Source organism: Lynx rufus, unplaced genomic scaffold (assembly GCF_022079265.1).
Source record: "Lynx rufus isolate CCGP_SWC_20201006 ecotype Redwood Valley unplaced genomic scaffold, mLynRuf1.p SCAF_25, whole genome shotgun sequence".
In the NCBI taxonomy this organism is placed as follows: domain Eukaryota; kingdom Metazoa; phylum Chordata; class Mammalia; order Carnivora; family Felidae; genus Lynx; species Lynx rufus.
This window is the reverse complement of record NW_025814840.1, coordinates 11,980,001-11,994,537: the sequence shown is the minus strand read 5'-3', so window position 1 is coordinate 11,994,537 and position 14,537 is coordinate 11,980,001. Positions and strand designations below refer to the sequence as shown.

The following is a 14,537-nucleotide window of genomic DNA, read 5'->3' as shown; positions in this document are numbered from 1 at the left end:
CTGCAGCTCTTTTGTATCCATACGTGGTTCTCTTTTTTTCCTGCTCAATTTAGTTTTTTTTTCAACGTTTTTTTTTTTTTTTTTTAATTTATTTTTGGGACAGAGAGAGACAGAGCATGAACGGGGGAGGGGCAGAGAGAGAGGGAGACACAGAATTGGAAACAGGCTCCAGGCTCTGAGCCATCAGCCCAGAGCCCGATGCGGGGCTCGAACTCACGGACCGCGAGATCGTGACCTGGCTGAAGTCGGACGCTTAACCGACTGCGCCACCCGGGCGCCCCATCAATTTAGTTTTAAGTAGGTTGCGAGTTCCTTCTCCATCTCTCCAAGATGGAAGCATTTCTTTGCATGCCCAATGCATGATACATAATAAGTGCTCAATAAAATTTCACTGTCAATAAGTGACAACATGCCTATACGTACTTTACAGATTTCACAGCGCGTTCACACTATCTCATTTTCTCCCTACTACAACCTTATAAAATAGCAAAACCTATCATTTCATGCTTAGAGAGTGTAGAGTGGTGTTGCCTCAGATGAATTATTTTGCCCAGCGCCAGTCAGTAGCAAAACGTGACTGGTACTTCGTCTTCTGACTCCACGTTCCTGTCTCTTGACACCAAAACACGTTGAAAACCATCGTCAACTTCGCACTACGACCTCAACTTGGAGAGGTCACTCTGGCCGCACTTCTGGATATGGGGCTTGGAGATGAGCAAAGCCTCCTCTGGGCTCTAACTAAATACACTGACCGCCTGGGATCCTGAACTACATCTCCCAGAGAACCCTGGGGAGAACCCTCAGGTGATTGGTTCAAACAGATCAGCCAATACAGCCGTGACGTGCTCATACAGACCAATCACGGGCTGGAAGGGGCGGGACCTCCCACGCAGAGGCTAGATTGAGCGGAGAAACTAACTGCGTTGTAATGTGTCCCAAAGCCCAAGGCGGCTGAGAGCTTCGGTCCCGCGTCTCGGACGCCACGTTGTCCTCCTCTTCGGTTTCGGTCCGCGCCTTGCCCGCGACCCGGCCTCGGGCCGCCCGTGTCTGGCCGCCAGCCCCGCGCGGAGGACAAGCCGGGTGACCGCGAAGAAAGCACGTGCTGGAGCGTTGTAGCGGCCGAGGGCGCGCGTATCATCCCCGCGCCGCGCCCAGGTCCTGCGGGGGCACCTCCCGCGCGGCGTGCGGTGCGCGCAAGGCCCGGGGCGCGGCGGGCTCCGGGGCCCTTGGCGCTCACAGCGACTCGGGCCTCAGGCAGGCTCCCGGGCGCTGGCTGGCGTCGCTCTTGGCCGTCTCCTGCGCAGAGCGCGACTTCCCGGCTTTGCCGCTGGCCTGAGGAGGAGGAGGAGGAGACTCGGCGGCATGTCACCCGCGCTGCCAGAGCTGACGCCTTCCGGTAACGTTGCCACCCGGTCTCAGCGGTTCAGTTGTTTATTGACTCCTGCTATGGGCTCCTAATCCCTAGGGTGATTCTCCTCCGCAATTGGAGACGCGCGACCAGGTTTCCCCGCGGGCGGGCGGGCGGCACCTTTGAACCTGCAGAGCAGCCCTGAGGTCCCACGTTGTTCTGCTTGGTTCCTTCCGCACCTGTACTCCTCGCTCCCCAGACAGACCATCAGCAGCCGCGAAGCACCGCCCTGTCCCCGCGTCCTGTCCCTGAAACACGCTCTTAATGTCAAAGTAACGAAACTTTTACAGCTTGGTGCACCATATTCCAGCAGGGCGCTTTGGAAGTTTTGCATGAGTTAACGTTCTTATTCAGTACTTTTTGAGCATGTGCTCATCCAAAGGAAGTCCACGTGCTGAGACAGATAGCAAACCCAGAGAACTATTTGAAACTGCAGCGAACGTTTCTTTTCCACATCAGGGTTAGAGCAAACTCCAGTGTGCACAGAATTATCACTATGTAAAAGAGCAGATAGAAGGTCGTGATGGGAAGTAGTAATCGCAGCTGATGGTGATGCTGGGGGCTCTGAGATTAACTTTGAGAAAAAAACTAGCTCAAGAACTGAAAATAATTTCAGCTTTATAATGAGCTCTGGGTCTCTAAGGTCGTCCCTGGTTAAAATTTGTGGTCAAATCTACCCATGAAAACATGTGAGCTATGAGGTAGGCAATGTAGCAAGAAGAGAACCAGTGATAAGGACAGAACAGTAGCTGCCTGTGACAGAAAGAGGGTGTTCATCTTGGGCAGGGGTGAATACTGAAGTCCTAACTCAGAAGGAAATTTATCACAGGTGAGCTAGTGAGCCTGTTGACTCTGGGGTTCTGATGTGGGTGTTGAAACCAGTGGAAATGTAACTGAGAAACGTTTTGTCACTGATGCTATCAAATAAGATGTACAGAGGCCTATGTTACAGCTCTTTAAATAATATCTCTGCTTCATGACTTTTTTCTATTAAATTTTTTTTTAACGTTTATTTATATTTGAAGGAGAGAGAGACAGAGTGTGAGTCGGAGAGGGGCAGAGAGAGAGGAGACACAGAATCCAAAGCAGGCTCCAGGCTCTGAGCTGTCAGCACAGAGTCTGACCCCCAGGGCTCGAACTCAACACGAGAGCATAACCTGAGCCATAACCTGAGCCGAAGTTGGACGCCCAACTGACTGAACCACCCAGGCGCCCCTCTGCTTCATGACTTCTTACTTTCCCCTTCCCATTTAATTAAAAAAGGAAATACGTGAATTCCCTTTCATCTAAATGTATCAACAGCAGAAGGGCTCAGCTAAATGGGGGAAGTGCAAAAACTCGATATTTCTGTTTCCACTGTGAGAGATGTTGGGGAGAATGTGCCCTGTTAAGAACCTGACTAGTCAGGAGTAAAATGTACAGGATGTTCTGTGCATAATGAACCGAACGCAGATAAGCACGAGTGTATTTTGGTTATTGTTCTTCAGGGAAGATCTCAATGACCGTTTACCCTTGCAAGGGAAAGGAGAATTCTTAAAGTGACTTTTAACTCTTACGAGAAGGTTCTGGAGGGCAAGGTGATTAGAAGCCAGTGAAAGATAATCCTCTACTGGAAAAGCATGAGGATTACAAAAGATAAGAACAGTGAACACTTAAACCCGCAAATCTGGGAGGAAGACCTCTTCAGGTTCTCTCCAGAATGGCTGTGTTCCAGCAAGCATACTTGAGGGTTCAGATTTTCTTTGGCGTTATCCAGTCTTATAATTATTGCTCATCTATTGAGTGTAAATAAGTATCATCTTTTTTTTTTTTTTTAATGTTTGTTTACTTTTGAGAGAGAGAGAAAGAGACAGAGAGTGAGCAGGAGATGGGCAGAGAGAGAGGGAGACACAGAATCCAAAGCAGGCTCCAGGCTCTGAGCTCTCAGCACAGAGCTGGACATGGGGCTCGAACCCACGAACTGTGAGATCATGACCTGAGCCAAAGTCGGACGTCCAACTGACTGAGCCACCCAGGCACCCCTAAGCTTGTTTTAATTCACATCTAATCGCTAATAAGCTTGAGCATTTCTTCAATAGTTGTTGCGTGTTATTTTATCCTTCCTTGACTTGACTATTTGCATCTTTGTTAGAGTTCCTTGTATGTTATAGATGTTAGTCCCTTTCAGTTTTAGACATTGCCGAACCTTCCTCCAATCCGTAATCTGTTATTTTTGTCTATGGTGACTTTCATTTAATAAGAATCCTTAATTTTTATGGAATCAAATTCATCATTTTTAAAAATACTAAAAATATAGGCTTTTGAGCCTGAAGTCGTTCCCTATTCTAAGTAATGAAGATATCCTATATTTTCTTTTTCCTTATGCGAATATAGTTTTATGGTAGACTATTTAGTGGGCCAAGTAAACTCTACTTTTTCAAAGTTAATTCAGCTTTTTTTCTGGGCTTTAGTTTTCCACATAAATTATGGCATATGTCAAATTTCTCATAGAAAATCATGTTTTGTTTAGAGTTAAAAAAAACACTTTGATATCTTGCATATATGAAGACTCCTTTAACAAGATCTCAGAGTTTGTATATGTGGGGGGCAAGGTTGTTTTATGGTAAATAGTAAACTGTCTTAAAGACCAAGAACAGTTTGTGTATTTCTGGATTAAAAAGTGAATACAGTAGGGACCCTGTGGAAGAATGCTTAGACTTTTTATGAAGATGGGAGGAGGAGTAGAGGCACACTCCGCGGTCAGATCTGCAGTGAGTGGAGAAGTGCTCCCTCCCTAGGTGGAGAGAGAAGGAAAATGGAATGAGCCAAGCCGTAAGAGGGTTTTGAGGCAGAGGCGGGTAAATTGTGGAGCTCCCAACAGAAGACTTCTTTGGGCAGAATTAGGTAGAATCCCCTACAGAGGGAAAAGGACTTGAAGCTAAAAGCAAGCAGGTTTGGGACAGCAGACATGGGACATGTTGAGGGCAGCCAGGAAAAGATGAACCAAGGAGGAGGCTCAACAGGGAATTTTCAGGGACTCCCTTAAGTGTAGTTCTGTGGCTTTTCAGTAGTTCTTAGAAACCTCCTCCCCCTGTCTTTTTCCGCTTTCAGTTTTGAAAGTCAGATTTTCACTTTCTTTAAAGCAGGTGTGAAGAAATCCCTGCGGGATGAGGTCGAAGCCCTTCTGCGGGAGAGGATTATGGTGCTGGATGGAGGGATGGGCACCATGATCCAGCGGCATAAGCTAAGTGAAGAAGACTTCCGGGGTCACGAATTTAAAGACCACGCCAGGCCACTGAAAGGCAACAATGACATTTTAAGTGTAACTCAACCCAATGTCATTTACCAAATCCATAAGGTCAAGTATCCCCAGGGTCTTCTGTGTTCATTTGATTATTCTGTAAGTCGTTTCGCATACGGAGGGCAGACCACCGTCCCCGGTGTCTGGAGGGGACAGAAGAAAGAGGTGGTTTGTTCACAAAGAAGGCTTGTTGGACGCCAAATAAAGGTCATGCGCCGTGATGAGCATTCAGGATAAGGAGTTCAGAAAGGTAGTTTTTCTGCCTTCGAGGCATTTAAAGTCCAGTGAGAAACCATAAAGATCTTGGACAAGTTGGGGTATTCACATATGCTGTCCTACTTAAGTCACCACAACAGCCCTGATGAAGTAAAATCAAAGGTGGTTATTCTTATTTTGTAGATTTGGAAGTTGAGCCTGACAGAGGTTAAGGAACTTAGCTGACATTAGGGAGCCTCCCTGACTTGAAATCCCATCCCCTTTCATTCCATTTTTCTGTGTCCAATAAAAATGGTTAGTCAACATAAAGAGATCAGGAGGAGGTAACTGGGTACGATACATTTTTATAACTTATAATTAAACACAGAACGAAATTGTTTTATAGATTATCATAGGAATTACACAGAACGGTGACTAGAAGAGGTATTAAGATGATAAAATCTGTTTTCCTGGTCTGGATTCAGTTAGAAGGACAAAGCGTATTTACCAGTTAAGCGAGAGAGTTTTATTTTCTGGAGAGGGGCATTGTTATAGGTGTTTCAAGCTCTTCTTAAAAAAAAAAAAAAAGTCTAAACAAGTGATTAAGTGTTCCAGTGAGTATGGAAGGGATCATTTTATTGCGTGGTCAAGACTTTTTTCTAGGTAAGGTGAAGGATAGCATTCATTTGAAGAAAATGCCTTTCCTTTGCTCATGATGGGAATTCTAGGTACCAGAAGATTTAGAATTGGTCCTCGAAAAGGTGTTGGTTCTGTAGGAAGAATGGTACCTAAGTTTTTCTGCTTGGCCTTGAGACTGTGTAGTTAAATCCTGTTAACTACAGGAATGCCCTCATGGGTATGAATTGCTTGTTATGGTTACAAATACAGTTCTTATAATGCAACTGATAAGATCATATGAACTACCATGCCATGTAGCTTCGTCATATTGTTCATGTGGATTATCATTAGATTATCATTAGATTATCAGCTTCTGCAGGACAGGAATTGATGCCTGTTTTTCACTGCCAAATCCCTACTACCTAGAGCATCTCACACATAGTAAGTACTCAGTAAATATTTGTTAGAGAAAGAATCCTTGCCGTCTGTATTAGGTAGGCATCTAGATAGAACTACAAGGTACCCACAACAGGCACATGAAGCAAAAATGGCTGTAAATACAATAGAGTGTAGGTGGGTGTTCCATTTCTGGGGGTGCATTTCCTAGCTAGAGTTTTTCGAGTGCAGAGAACCTACCACGTTCTTGGATGAAGAAAGGAAACACTGGGTTGTTTTCACACTTGGCTGTTTCTAGTGGCGTTAGTGACCATGGATCAGATCCCCTGATGGCTAATTTTAATGGAATGTCTCGGTTATGTTTGTAGTGTAGGTGCCCGACCCGGAAGCTTCTGTGATTGTAATGCAAGTGCCTGACATGAAGCTTTTGGCTGCCAAGATACCCATTTCAAAGACATCCATCTCATATTTAACGTACTACAGCTACCGACTAAACACTTAGATAAGAAACCAGGCTGTTCCCACCCATGAAGTTCTGCTTTTACAGAGTCCTGGGTGACCCAGACAGCCAGCTGTTTGACCCCATTTTTCCCCTTTCCACAGCCTGATTCCCACTCATGTCTTAAATTCGGCAACAAAGAGTGAAACTGCGAAACCCCAGGCACCCCATCCCTATAGCTCGGAAGAGGCAGAACCCCATGCCTGTGCTTCCCCCCCCCCCCCCCCCCCCCCCGCCCCATGTGCCTCTCACCCCTTGCAGTGTGGCCCTGGGCATGCCTGTACCCTCCAGGACTTGGGAGTAATATACCTTTTTCTCCCCAAAGTGCCCTGTGGTTGTTGCTGAGATATGTTTTGCGGTTATAAGAACCACAGTGGCTGGTGTGGCCACAACTTAGGTTCTGCCCAGGGAAAGTTTGTGGGAGCTGGCCACGAGGACTACCCTGCCTTAAGTATCACTGTCACAAAACAGAATTCAGCACCTCTGTTAGCCTCTACAAATGCTCTCCTTAAAGTCCTTCTTTAGTCTTGACAGCTTTCTCCAGGAGAAGAGTGAGGAGCGGGGACATTACGCAGCTTGCCCCTGATCACATGATTTCTGCCTAGGGCCCTTGAGTGGGATTCTGAGCCAGGAAAAAAGGTGTAGAGAGAGGATGAAGAGCCAGAAGAAACACTTTTTACACTGTGGACAGTGGACATTTTCAGATCCACACAAAATTGGAGAAAGCTGCGAAGTTAGAAAACTTTTCCCCCTAATTGTAAAGACAGTACATGTTTATTGCTTAAAAAAAGAAGTAGCTAGAAAATAGAAAACCATAAAAGAGAAAATCAAAACCAGGACATATCAACGCCAATAAATAATTGCTAGTCACATATTTTAATTTATATTTTAATCTAGTTTTTTTATACTGGGATTTTAAATGGGATTATATTGGGATTACTTCATACTGTTTTATAATTTGGATTTTTTTTATCTGTATACATGAGCATTAAATGTTCTTAAACATGGTTTAAGAACTTCATAATATATTCTGTGTATGTTATTAATGAATTCATTTATTCCTAGGCATTAATGTTGTCTCCAATTTTTCTTGCTCTTTTTTGAAAAATTAAATATAATTTGCTCTTATAAAACAAAACCCATAGGTAAGAATAAATTTGCTTTGACCACTACTCCAAATTTCTATTTTTTCTCCTGACCTAACCACTTACATTAGTGTGTGTCTTTCCAGATCACTTTGTTATGCATTTATGTGTATGTGTATATGTGTGCACATACATGTATGTGTATGCATACATATCAGTAGAAAATTCATACTGCTTGTGTACGTGTATGTTTTAAACTTCATGATGTCATACTTTACACATCAGTCAATTTTGGTTTCTACTCAGCGATACTTTTTGGAGATTTTTCCATGTCGGTTTATGCAGATACAATGTTTTTTAGCTGCCACAAAGCATGTTATAAAGTGGATTAATTCTAGCTTATTTAGTTTTTCCCAACTGGTGGATATTTAGGATGTTTGTAACTTATAAATAGGTAAATCTTGGTTTTCATTTCCTAGCTGTTCTGCAAACAGTGTTTATCAGTTTGGGAAGGGTTGTGTTTACTCAGTACTGGGAAGTCAGGGGAGCTGAGAGATTCTCGAGTGTTCATCAGATGGAGGTTCAGAAGGTGTTGTCCAAAGAGTGAAGTGCGGAAGGTAGGTTGAGGACAGGTTGATGCTGAGACCCTCAGGCTTCTGCAGGAGTGTAGTTCTGGCTCAGAGGGACCGGGAAACTGGGGTGGAGACAGCTCCCGGCAGAACTGGGCTCTCCTAGTGTGGTTGTCAGTGGGAGCCAGCTTGTGCTCAGGCCGGAGAGTGCTGTTCGAGCCAGAACTCGATGCTTGTGTTTTCATACAGCCACTGTGAAGAGTTAGATTCTAGTCTAGGGAGGAAACTGGAGTCTAAGGAACTTGATTCAGTTCGTACAACTTAGCATGTGAACTGTCAGTTCAGGGTCTGAGTTTGTTTAGAGCACATTCCTTTCTATGACATCCTTATGTCTTTTTGTACCTCTAGCCTCTGGTGTAGTGCCGGCCGCTTAGTAAGTGGTCCCGGGGTGTCTGGTGGTGGTGCCAGTGGGAAGTCCTATTTGTTGCTGGGGGACAGGGGTTCTCAAACTCACAGCATTGACATCACTGTCTCCTGTTGCAGGATTACTTGCTGGCTGGAGCGGATATCATTGAAACGAACACTTTCAGCAGCACTAATGTCGCCCAAGCTGACTATGGCCTCGAACACTTGGTAAGAACTCCATTGTGCCTCAAGTCTGAGACATTTCTGCGCGTTTGCTGCCTTGGTGGTAGTTGCTCGTGAGAAAACCACCAGAAGCGCGGAGTCCAGCCAGTGCCTAGATGCCTACTTTTCGTGGTCAGACTTGGAAAACAGTTTGAATCTCTTCTGCTTCTGAACATGGCAGACCGTTCATTTTGTAACTGGTTTCTTTTATGGGCACGTAATCAAATAAAAATGATACTTATAGTGGCTGCTGATAAAGGCATAATGATTGGCTGTGTGTGCAGTTTGGGGAGGCCTTTTCATGTACTGGGTGGCGGATTTGATTTTCTTTTTTTTGTTAGTTGTGGGGAAACACGTGTAACCTAAAATTGATGATCTTAGCCATTTTGAGCATACACTTCGGTGACGTTAAGTACGTTCATGGTGCGCAGGCATCACACCTCCCATCTCTAGACTCTGGTCATCTTGTGGAGCCGAAACTCCGTAACCCCTGTTACCCTCAGTAACTCCCCGTTCTCCTGCCACCCCCCTACATCCTGGAAACCACCACTGTACTTTCTTTATGAATTTGACTCCTCTAGGTGCGTGACGTGAGTAGAATCATAGTGTTTGTCCTTTTACAACTGGCTTATTTCACTCAGTATAATGTTTTCCAAGTTCACTCATGCCGTAGCCTATGTCAGAATTTCCTTCCTTTTTAAGGCCAGATCATGCTCCATATTGTGTGTTCGTTCATTTGTTGGGAACACTTGGGTTGATCCCACCTTTCGGTTATTGTGAACAATGCTACTACTATGTACCCACGATCTCCTTGCTTCCCTGCTTTTGTTTCCTGAGATTCTGTACGCAGAAGGGGAATTACTTGCTTCATACGGTAATTGTGTGTTTCATTTTTTGAGAAACCACCATGCTGTTTCCCACAGTGGCTGCACCATTTTGTATTCCCACCTACAGTGCACGAGGGTTCTGAGTTTTCTACGGCTCTGTCGACACTTGTTAGCTTCTGTTTTTGGGGTTTTTGAGTTTTGTTTTATGAAAGTAGCCATCCTCATGGGTGTGGGGTGGAGATCTGGTTTCTTTTTGATCAACATGATGCCCCTTTTCCAAATTTTATAAAATGTGGATGATGGGAATACATAGTAGATGCCTTCGTTCCCCTTTTTGAGTGGGATTTTTCCAGACACATTCCTCTGTTTTCGTGCAGGAAGTCCTGGTGCTCCAATACTGATTTTTCTCATGTTTTGTGAGATCTTGTGTCTTTTGGGTTACCAAGGGAAAATGATGAGTTTCGTGTGATTATTGGGCAGGAGTTGGCCAACTTTTTCTGTAAAGGGCCAGTTAAGTAGATATTTTAGGCTTCGTTGGTCATATACAGCAGCTCCTCAACTCTGCCATTATAGTGCAAAGGCAGCAATAGACAACATGCAAATGAATGAGCTTGACTGTATTCTAGTAACATTTTATTTATAAAACAGGCTCAGGCTAGATTTGCCCCAGGGGCTATAGTTTGCCACTCCGTATTTTAGGATATTCTGGCTTCTTAATTACTAACTCTGCGGATACATGGCACATGGGATCTTAGAAGGGATCCTGAAGACCACAAGTCTAGGACTTTCTAACCTGTGAAGCGGTGTCTGTGAACCCCTTTGAGGAGGCCTATGAACTTCTTTAAATTGAGGTTGTGCATACTTTTTATTTCCCAGTGAGAGCGTTCATGGCCCTTTACGAAATTCTAAAGAGGTTAGTGATCTGTAGAAAGTTGGGAACCATTGAGTTCAGCCACCATCCAGTGAAGGAAGTCACGGCCGGAGACACTGCAAAAGGAGCGGGCCACACAGGCTCTTGGGACAATCGGTCCTCCAACCCAGGCCTCCTGTCTTTTCCCATCACCATGCTTTTCGCTGATTCGCAGAGTATGTAACTTCATCATCTTACTCTTTGACATACCACATGTCCAGGCATTGCCCTTTTTATCATTTAGCTTACAGTTTAGGGGAAGAAGCTAAAACCAGGTCTCAAAGACTCTTGTCTTTCCTGCTGTCCTCACAGCTGGGGCAGCTGATAGGTCTTCTTGGCTAAGATTTCATTCAGAGCTTCTGTTAATTCCCTCTGTACTTGCTTACTGAATAAAACTGGGTTTTTGAAGGTCAGGAGTTCTTACTCGTATGGGAGGAAAAGAAGAGCGAGCTGACGTTTGCGTTTGATCTGCTAGGCCTACCGGATGAACAAGTGTTCTGCGGCAGTGGCCAGGAAAGCAGCCGAGGAGGTGTCTCTCCAGACAGGTAAGGAACGTCATCCTCCCGGGTTCACGGAGATGCTTCCTTTGAGATTCTGAGTTACAAGGTGCTGTCTTTACGGCCCTTTTCCCCCTGTGACCATCAGCCTGCTGGCCATGCCGCAGACGCTGTTTTGTACTTGTGTGCAAGTTACTCTCTGCCCTTCCCTAAGAAGCCGCTCAGTGTCTCTCTGGATTTAGTCCATGCCCATGGGCTCAGGCTTGACGCTGTGTTTGCTTTACTGGGGGTTACAGCTTACCTTTGTAGCTAGGACCGTAGCTTCCTTGCGTATTCGCAGCTAAAACGAGTTTTCTCCCTTTGGAAGCATGTCATTAGGTAGTTAAGGTGACAGCTGACTGGTTATCATGGTTAACATTAAGATACCTGATCTTATCCCTTTAAAGCTACCTCATCCCCATGACTGGCTTATTTAGGTAAAGAGATACTGCCTTTTGAGCATTTTCTGCTTCATACCACTGATGTCCTTAAAGGCTTTGTGCCGCACACCCAGGAGTGTGGCATTAGATTTAGTCTTGCTGGGACTTGAAAAGTGGCTCCCTGAAATAACTAACCTTCTGGCTGGCTGCCATTCACATGACTTGGGCGCCAGCTGGTGGGGAGGCTTTGAGGGAGGGAGAGGAATAGAAGAAATATGTGGAGCCCCTAAAGATTTGGAAATGTAAGATTATTGCCAACAGGAGAAAATATAAAGCAGAATTGTTAGGAAGTTAGACACAGCATACTAATGAAGACTGAAGCAATTCACGGGAGCTCTGCTTCTGAGAGATAATGCTTAAATCCAGGGGCACGCACAGACTGTCAGCCCGACAGGGTCGCAGGTCAGAGAATGTTAAACACGCTGAAGCGGGGAAAGAGAAGGACCTTTTTCTTATGTCCTCATTATTGTTCAGCTTTGGGAAAGGTAACCTGTTCAAAGATTGGGTTATCCACTAGTCAGTGGTCTTCTCCAGTTATACAGCATAACCCAGGTTACTGAGTGGTTACTGTCACCAAAGGCAAGGGGCAGTGCACCCCTTCCTCGGGCTTCTGTCATGACATGTAAATGGACATAACGTTGGAGGCTCTTTTAGAAGCACCTGGACTGTAGCCTGGAGGAAAAGTTATTAAAGGATTACTAAAAGAGTGATTAAGATTTGATCTCTCATACTTTAATTTAGGCTTTATAATTGTTAATCCTGACTTAATATCCTCCCACAGTGACGGGCCTGAAGCCCAGTGCTGGAGAGCATTTCAAGTTGAATGTTTCCATGAGGAGCTCTCACAGATTCTGTGTCAAGTTCAGGACCTTTGAGATTTCTTAAGAATAAGGGGAGATGATTTATCCAAACACGGCTGTGGTGATAGAAGAGGGGTTACTCACTGAAACACTTTGAAGTGTTATGATATGCAAGGATTCAGAGTCTTTTGGGTTGGCTTGGCAACAATATGTGCACATCCCTTGTGGTTCATCGTTTTCCTGGTGGGGGCCGCGATAACCAAACGCATGTTTGCAGTAAAATCTATGAATTGTCTCACTAAGTGCGATAAAGACTATAAATAGCCTCTTGTGGTTCAGGAGAGGTCACATCATGTTTTGTCGTCAAATGAATTAAGAACAGAATTTGTGCTTTTGTGCTTTTGTCTTGTAGAGTTGTAGATAAGGGGTTATAGACGTGTGTTGGAGGGAAAAATCTTAAAGCCTGTCGATTCACAACACAAAGTTCAGCCTATTTAGAGATTTTACGCTTGTTTTTCTTTTCCCAAAGGAATCAAGAGGTTTGTGGCAGGAGCCCTGGGTCCAACTAATAAGACCCTCTCTGTGTCCCCATCTGTGGAAAAACCAGATTACAGGAACATTAGTGAGTATTTCTGGTATATAATCTTTGACCTGCCAGTATGTCTGTGTTTCAGTGATCCTAAAATCTGTAAAATGGGACGAGTAACAGGATCTTCCTCAGGGTTATTGTGACTTAATTGACATAAAGGGCTTACAATGGTCCCTGGAATGTAGTTAACCTCTAAACAAAGAGCTCTTGTTTTTATTACTGTCATCATCATCATTATTATTGTTACTGAGTTTGTTTTCAAATGTACATGGTATTGTGTTGGTGCTTCTTTATCTGCTGAGGAAATAAAACCAATCAAAAAAAAAAAAAAGCTTTAAACAGAACAGTTGGGTAAGTATGGACACCAGGCCTTGGTCTATTACAGAATAACTCACTGAATCTCCGTTTCATGTCAGAAAGCAGCCCAAACCATATAAACATACTAGCACGGTCGACATTATAAACTAGTGTATATAAACACTTACATTGAGATTTTATGAAAAATCTGCAGATCTAGGTCAATTTCTTAAACATCAAGACAATAAAAAAACAAAAAGAATGAAACTTAGCTGAATAATACTGATACTCTGTATGGTAAAGAATTTTGTATAGATAACAAGTTCAGGCAAGTATAGTTTGTAGGTTTTTGGTTCTAGAACTTTCCATGTAGTGATACCATACTTCTTCACCAGGGATTGCTCTCTCATACTGGGCTTAGGCCTGGCGATGCCCTCTTTGGTCTAACATGACAGCAAGGGGCTGAGTTCTCCTTTCTCTTGTGCTGTATACAGCAAGCATAAAGGTACTGTTGAGGTTTCTCTCTGGAATGTCCAAGCTTCTTTCTTGTTTGGTTGGGAGGTGAATGGGGAGAGGGATGACCTCTCAGACAGACATGGACAACTCAAGATGTTTCCAACAGAACTCTTACGCAGCAGTGATTGAACACTTTGGTTACAGGCTGAACTTGCCCTTCAGGCAGGTTTCCTCTCTGGCAGAGTTGGTGTCAGAGGGCAGGAGTGAAGTCCACGGGACCGTGGCCTCTCACCAAGGCAAGTGTGAGGGAACGGGACGAGGCCTACGATGTTTCCACGTCAGTGTGATATGTTTCTGTAGCTGTCCCTCACACTCATCCCTTAACTGTCTGATTAAAACCACCTCTGGAATGAATGATCCACTCTAAAGATGTTGGAAGTAAGGTACGGGGCTCAAGAGACCATATGCCTGCCTACTCACTCACTCATTCTCGGCTCGTATGTGGTGTTGAGTAGGAGCAACTGTGTTCGGTTTACAGGTGTAATTTCCACCACGGCCCTATTCCTTTATTTGGTTTCTCACAAAAGGTGATGTTGTCTTTAATTTAAGCATCATAAACCAGCAATAGTTACTTGACGGTGCAGGCCTGAACACGTGTCCTGGCCACCAAGAGGATTTTGATGACTGAGTCCTGGATGTGATTTATTTATTCTTTTTTGCAGCATTTGACGAGCTTGTTGAAGCATACAAAGAGCAGGCCCAGGGGCTCCTGGATGGTGGGGTTGATATCTTACTCATTGAAACTATTTTTGACACTGCGAACGCCAAGGTGAGTTAAGGGAGATGAAAGGGACGGTGAGTGGGGTGGGGCTGTGATGATCGCCCAGTGTGGCGAGAAGACCGTCACAGCCATTGTCAAAGTTAGATAAAAGTCTTCTGTTCCATTCTGTTCTTGAACATTTCTAATTGCAGCCAGTGGAATGAGAAAAATTTCAAAAGGTTATC

At 44.5% G+C, this 14,537-nt stretch overlaps 1 protein-coding gene across 2 annotated transcripts in view; it reads left to right on the top strand.

Moving 5' to 3' along the window:
* Positions 1–851: 851 nt before the first annotated feature.
* The window catches only part of MTR (5-methyltetrahydrofolate-homocysteine methyltransferase), a 106,264-nt gene continuing 92,578 nt past the window's right edge, over positions 852–14,537 (top strand). Inside the window, exons 1-6 of one of the 2 annotated variants that reach the window (XM_047088631.1) lie at positions 852–1,396; positions 4,534–4,745; positions 8,594–8,683; positions 10,890–10,959; positions 12,720–12,812; positions 14,255–14,361. In XM_047088631.1, the coding sequence (XP_046944587.1) occupies positions 1,363–1,396; positions 4,534–4,745; positions 8,594–8,683; positions 10,890–10,959; positions 12,720–12,812; positions 14,255–14,361 (606 nt within the window). In that variant the 5' untranslated portion in view covers positions 852–1,362. Of the gene's footprint in view, positions 1,397–4,530; positions 4,746–8,593; positions 8,684–10,889; positions 10,960–12,719; positions 12,813–14,254; positions 14,362–14,537 lie in introns of both variants that reach the window. The other variant, XM_047088630.1, reaches the window with a different exon arrangement.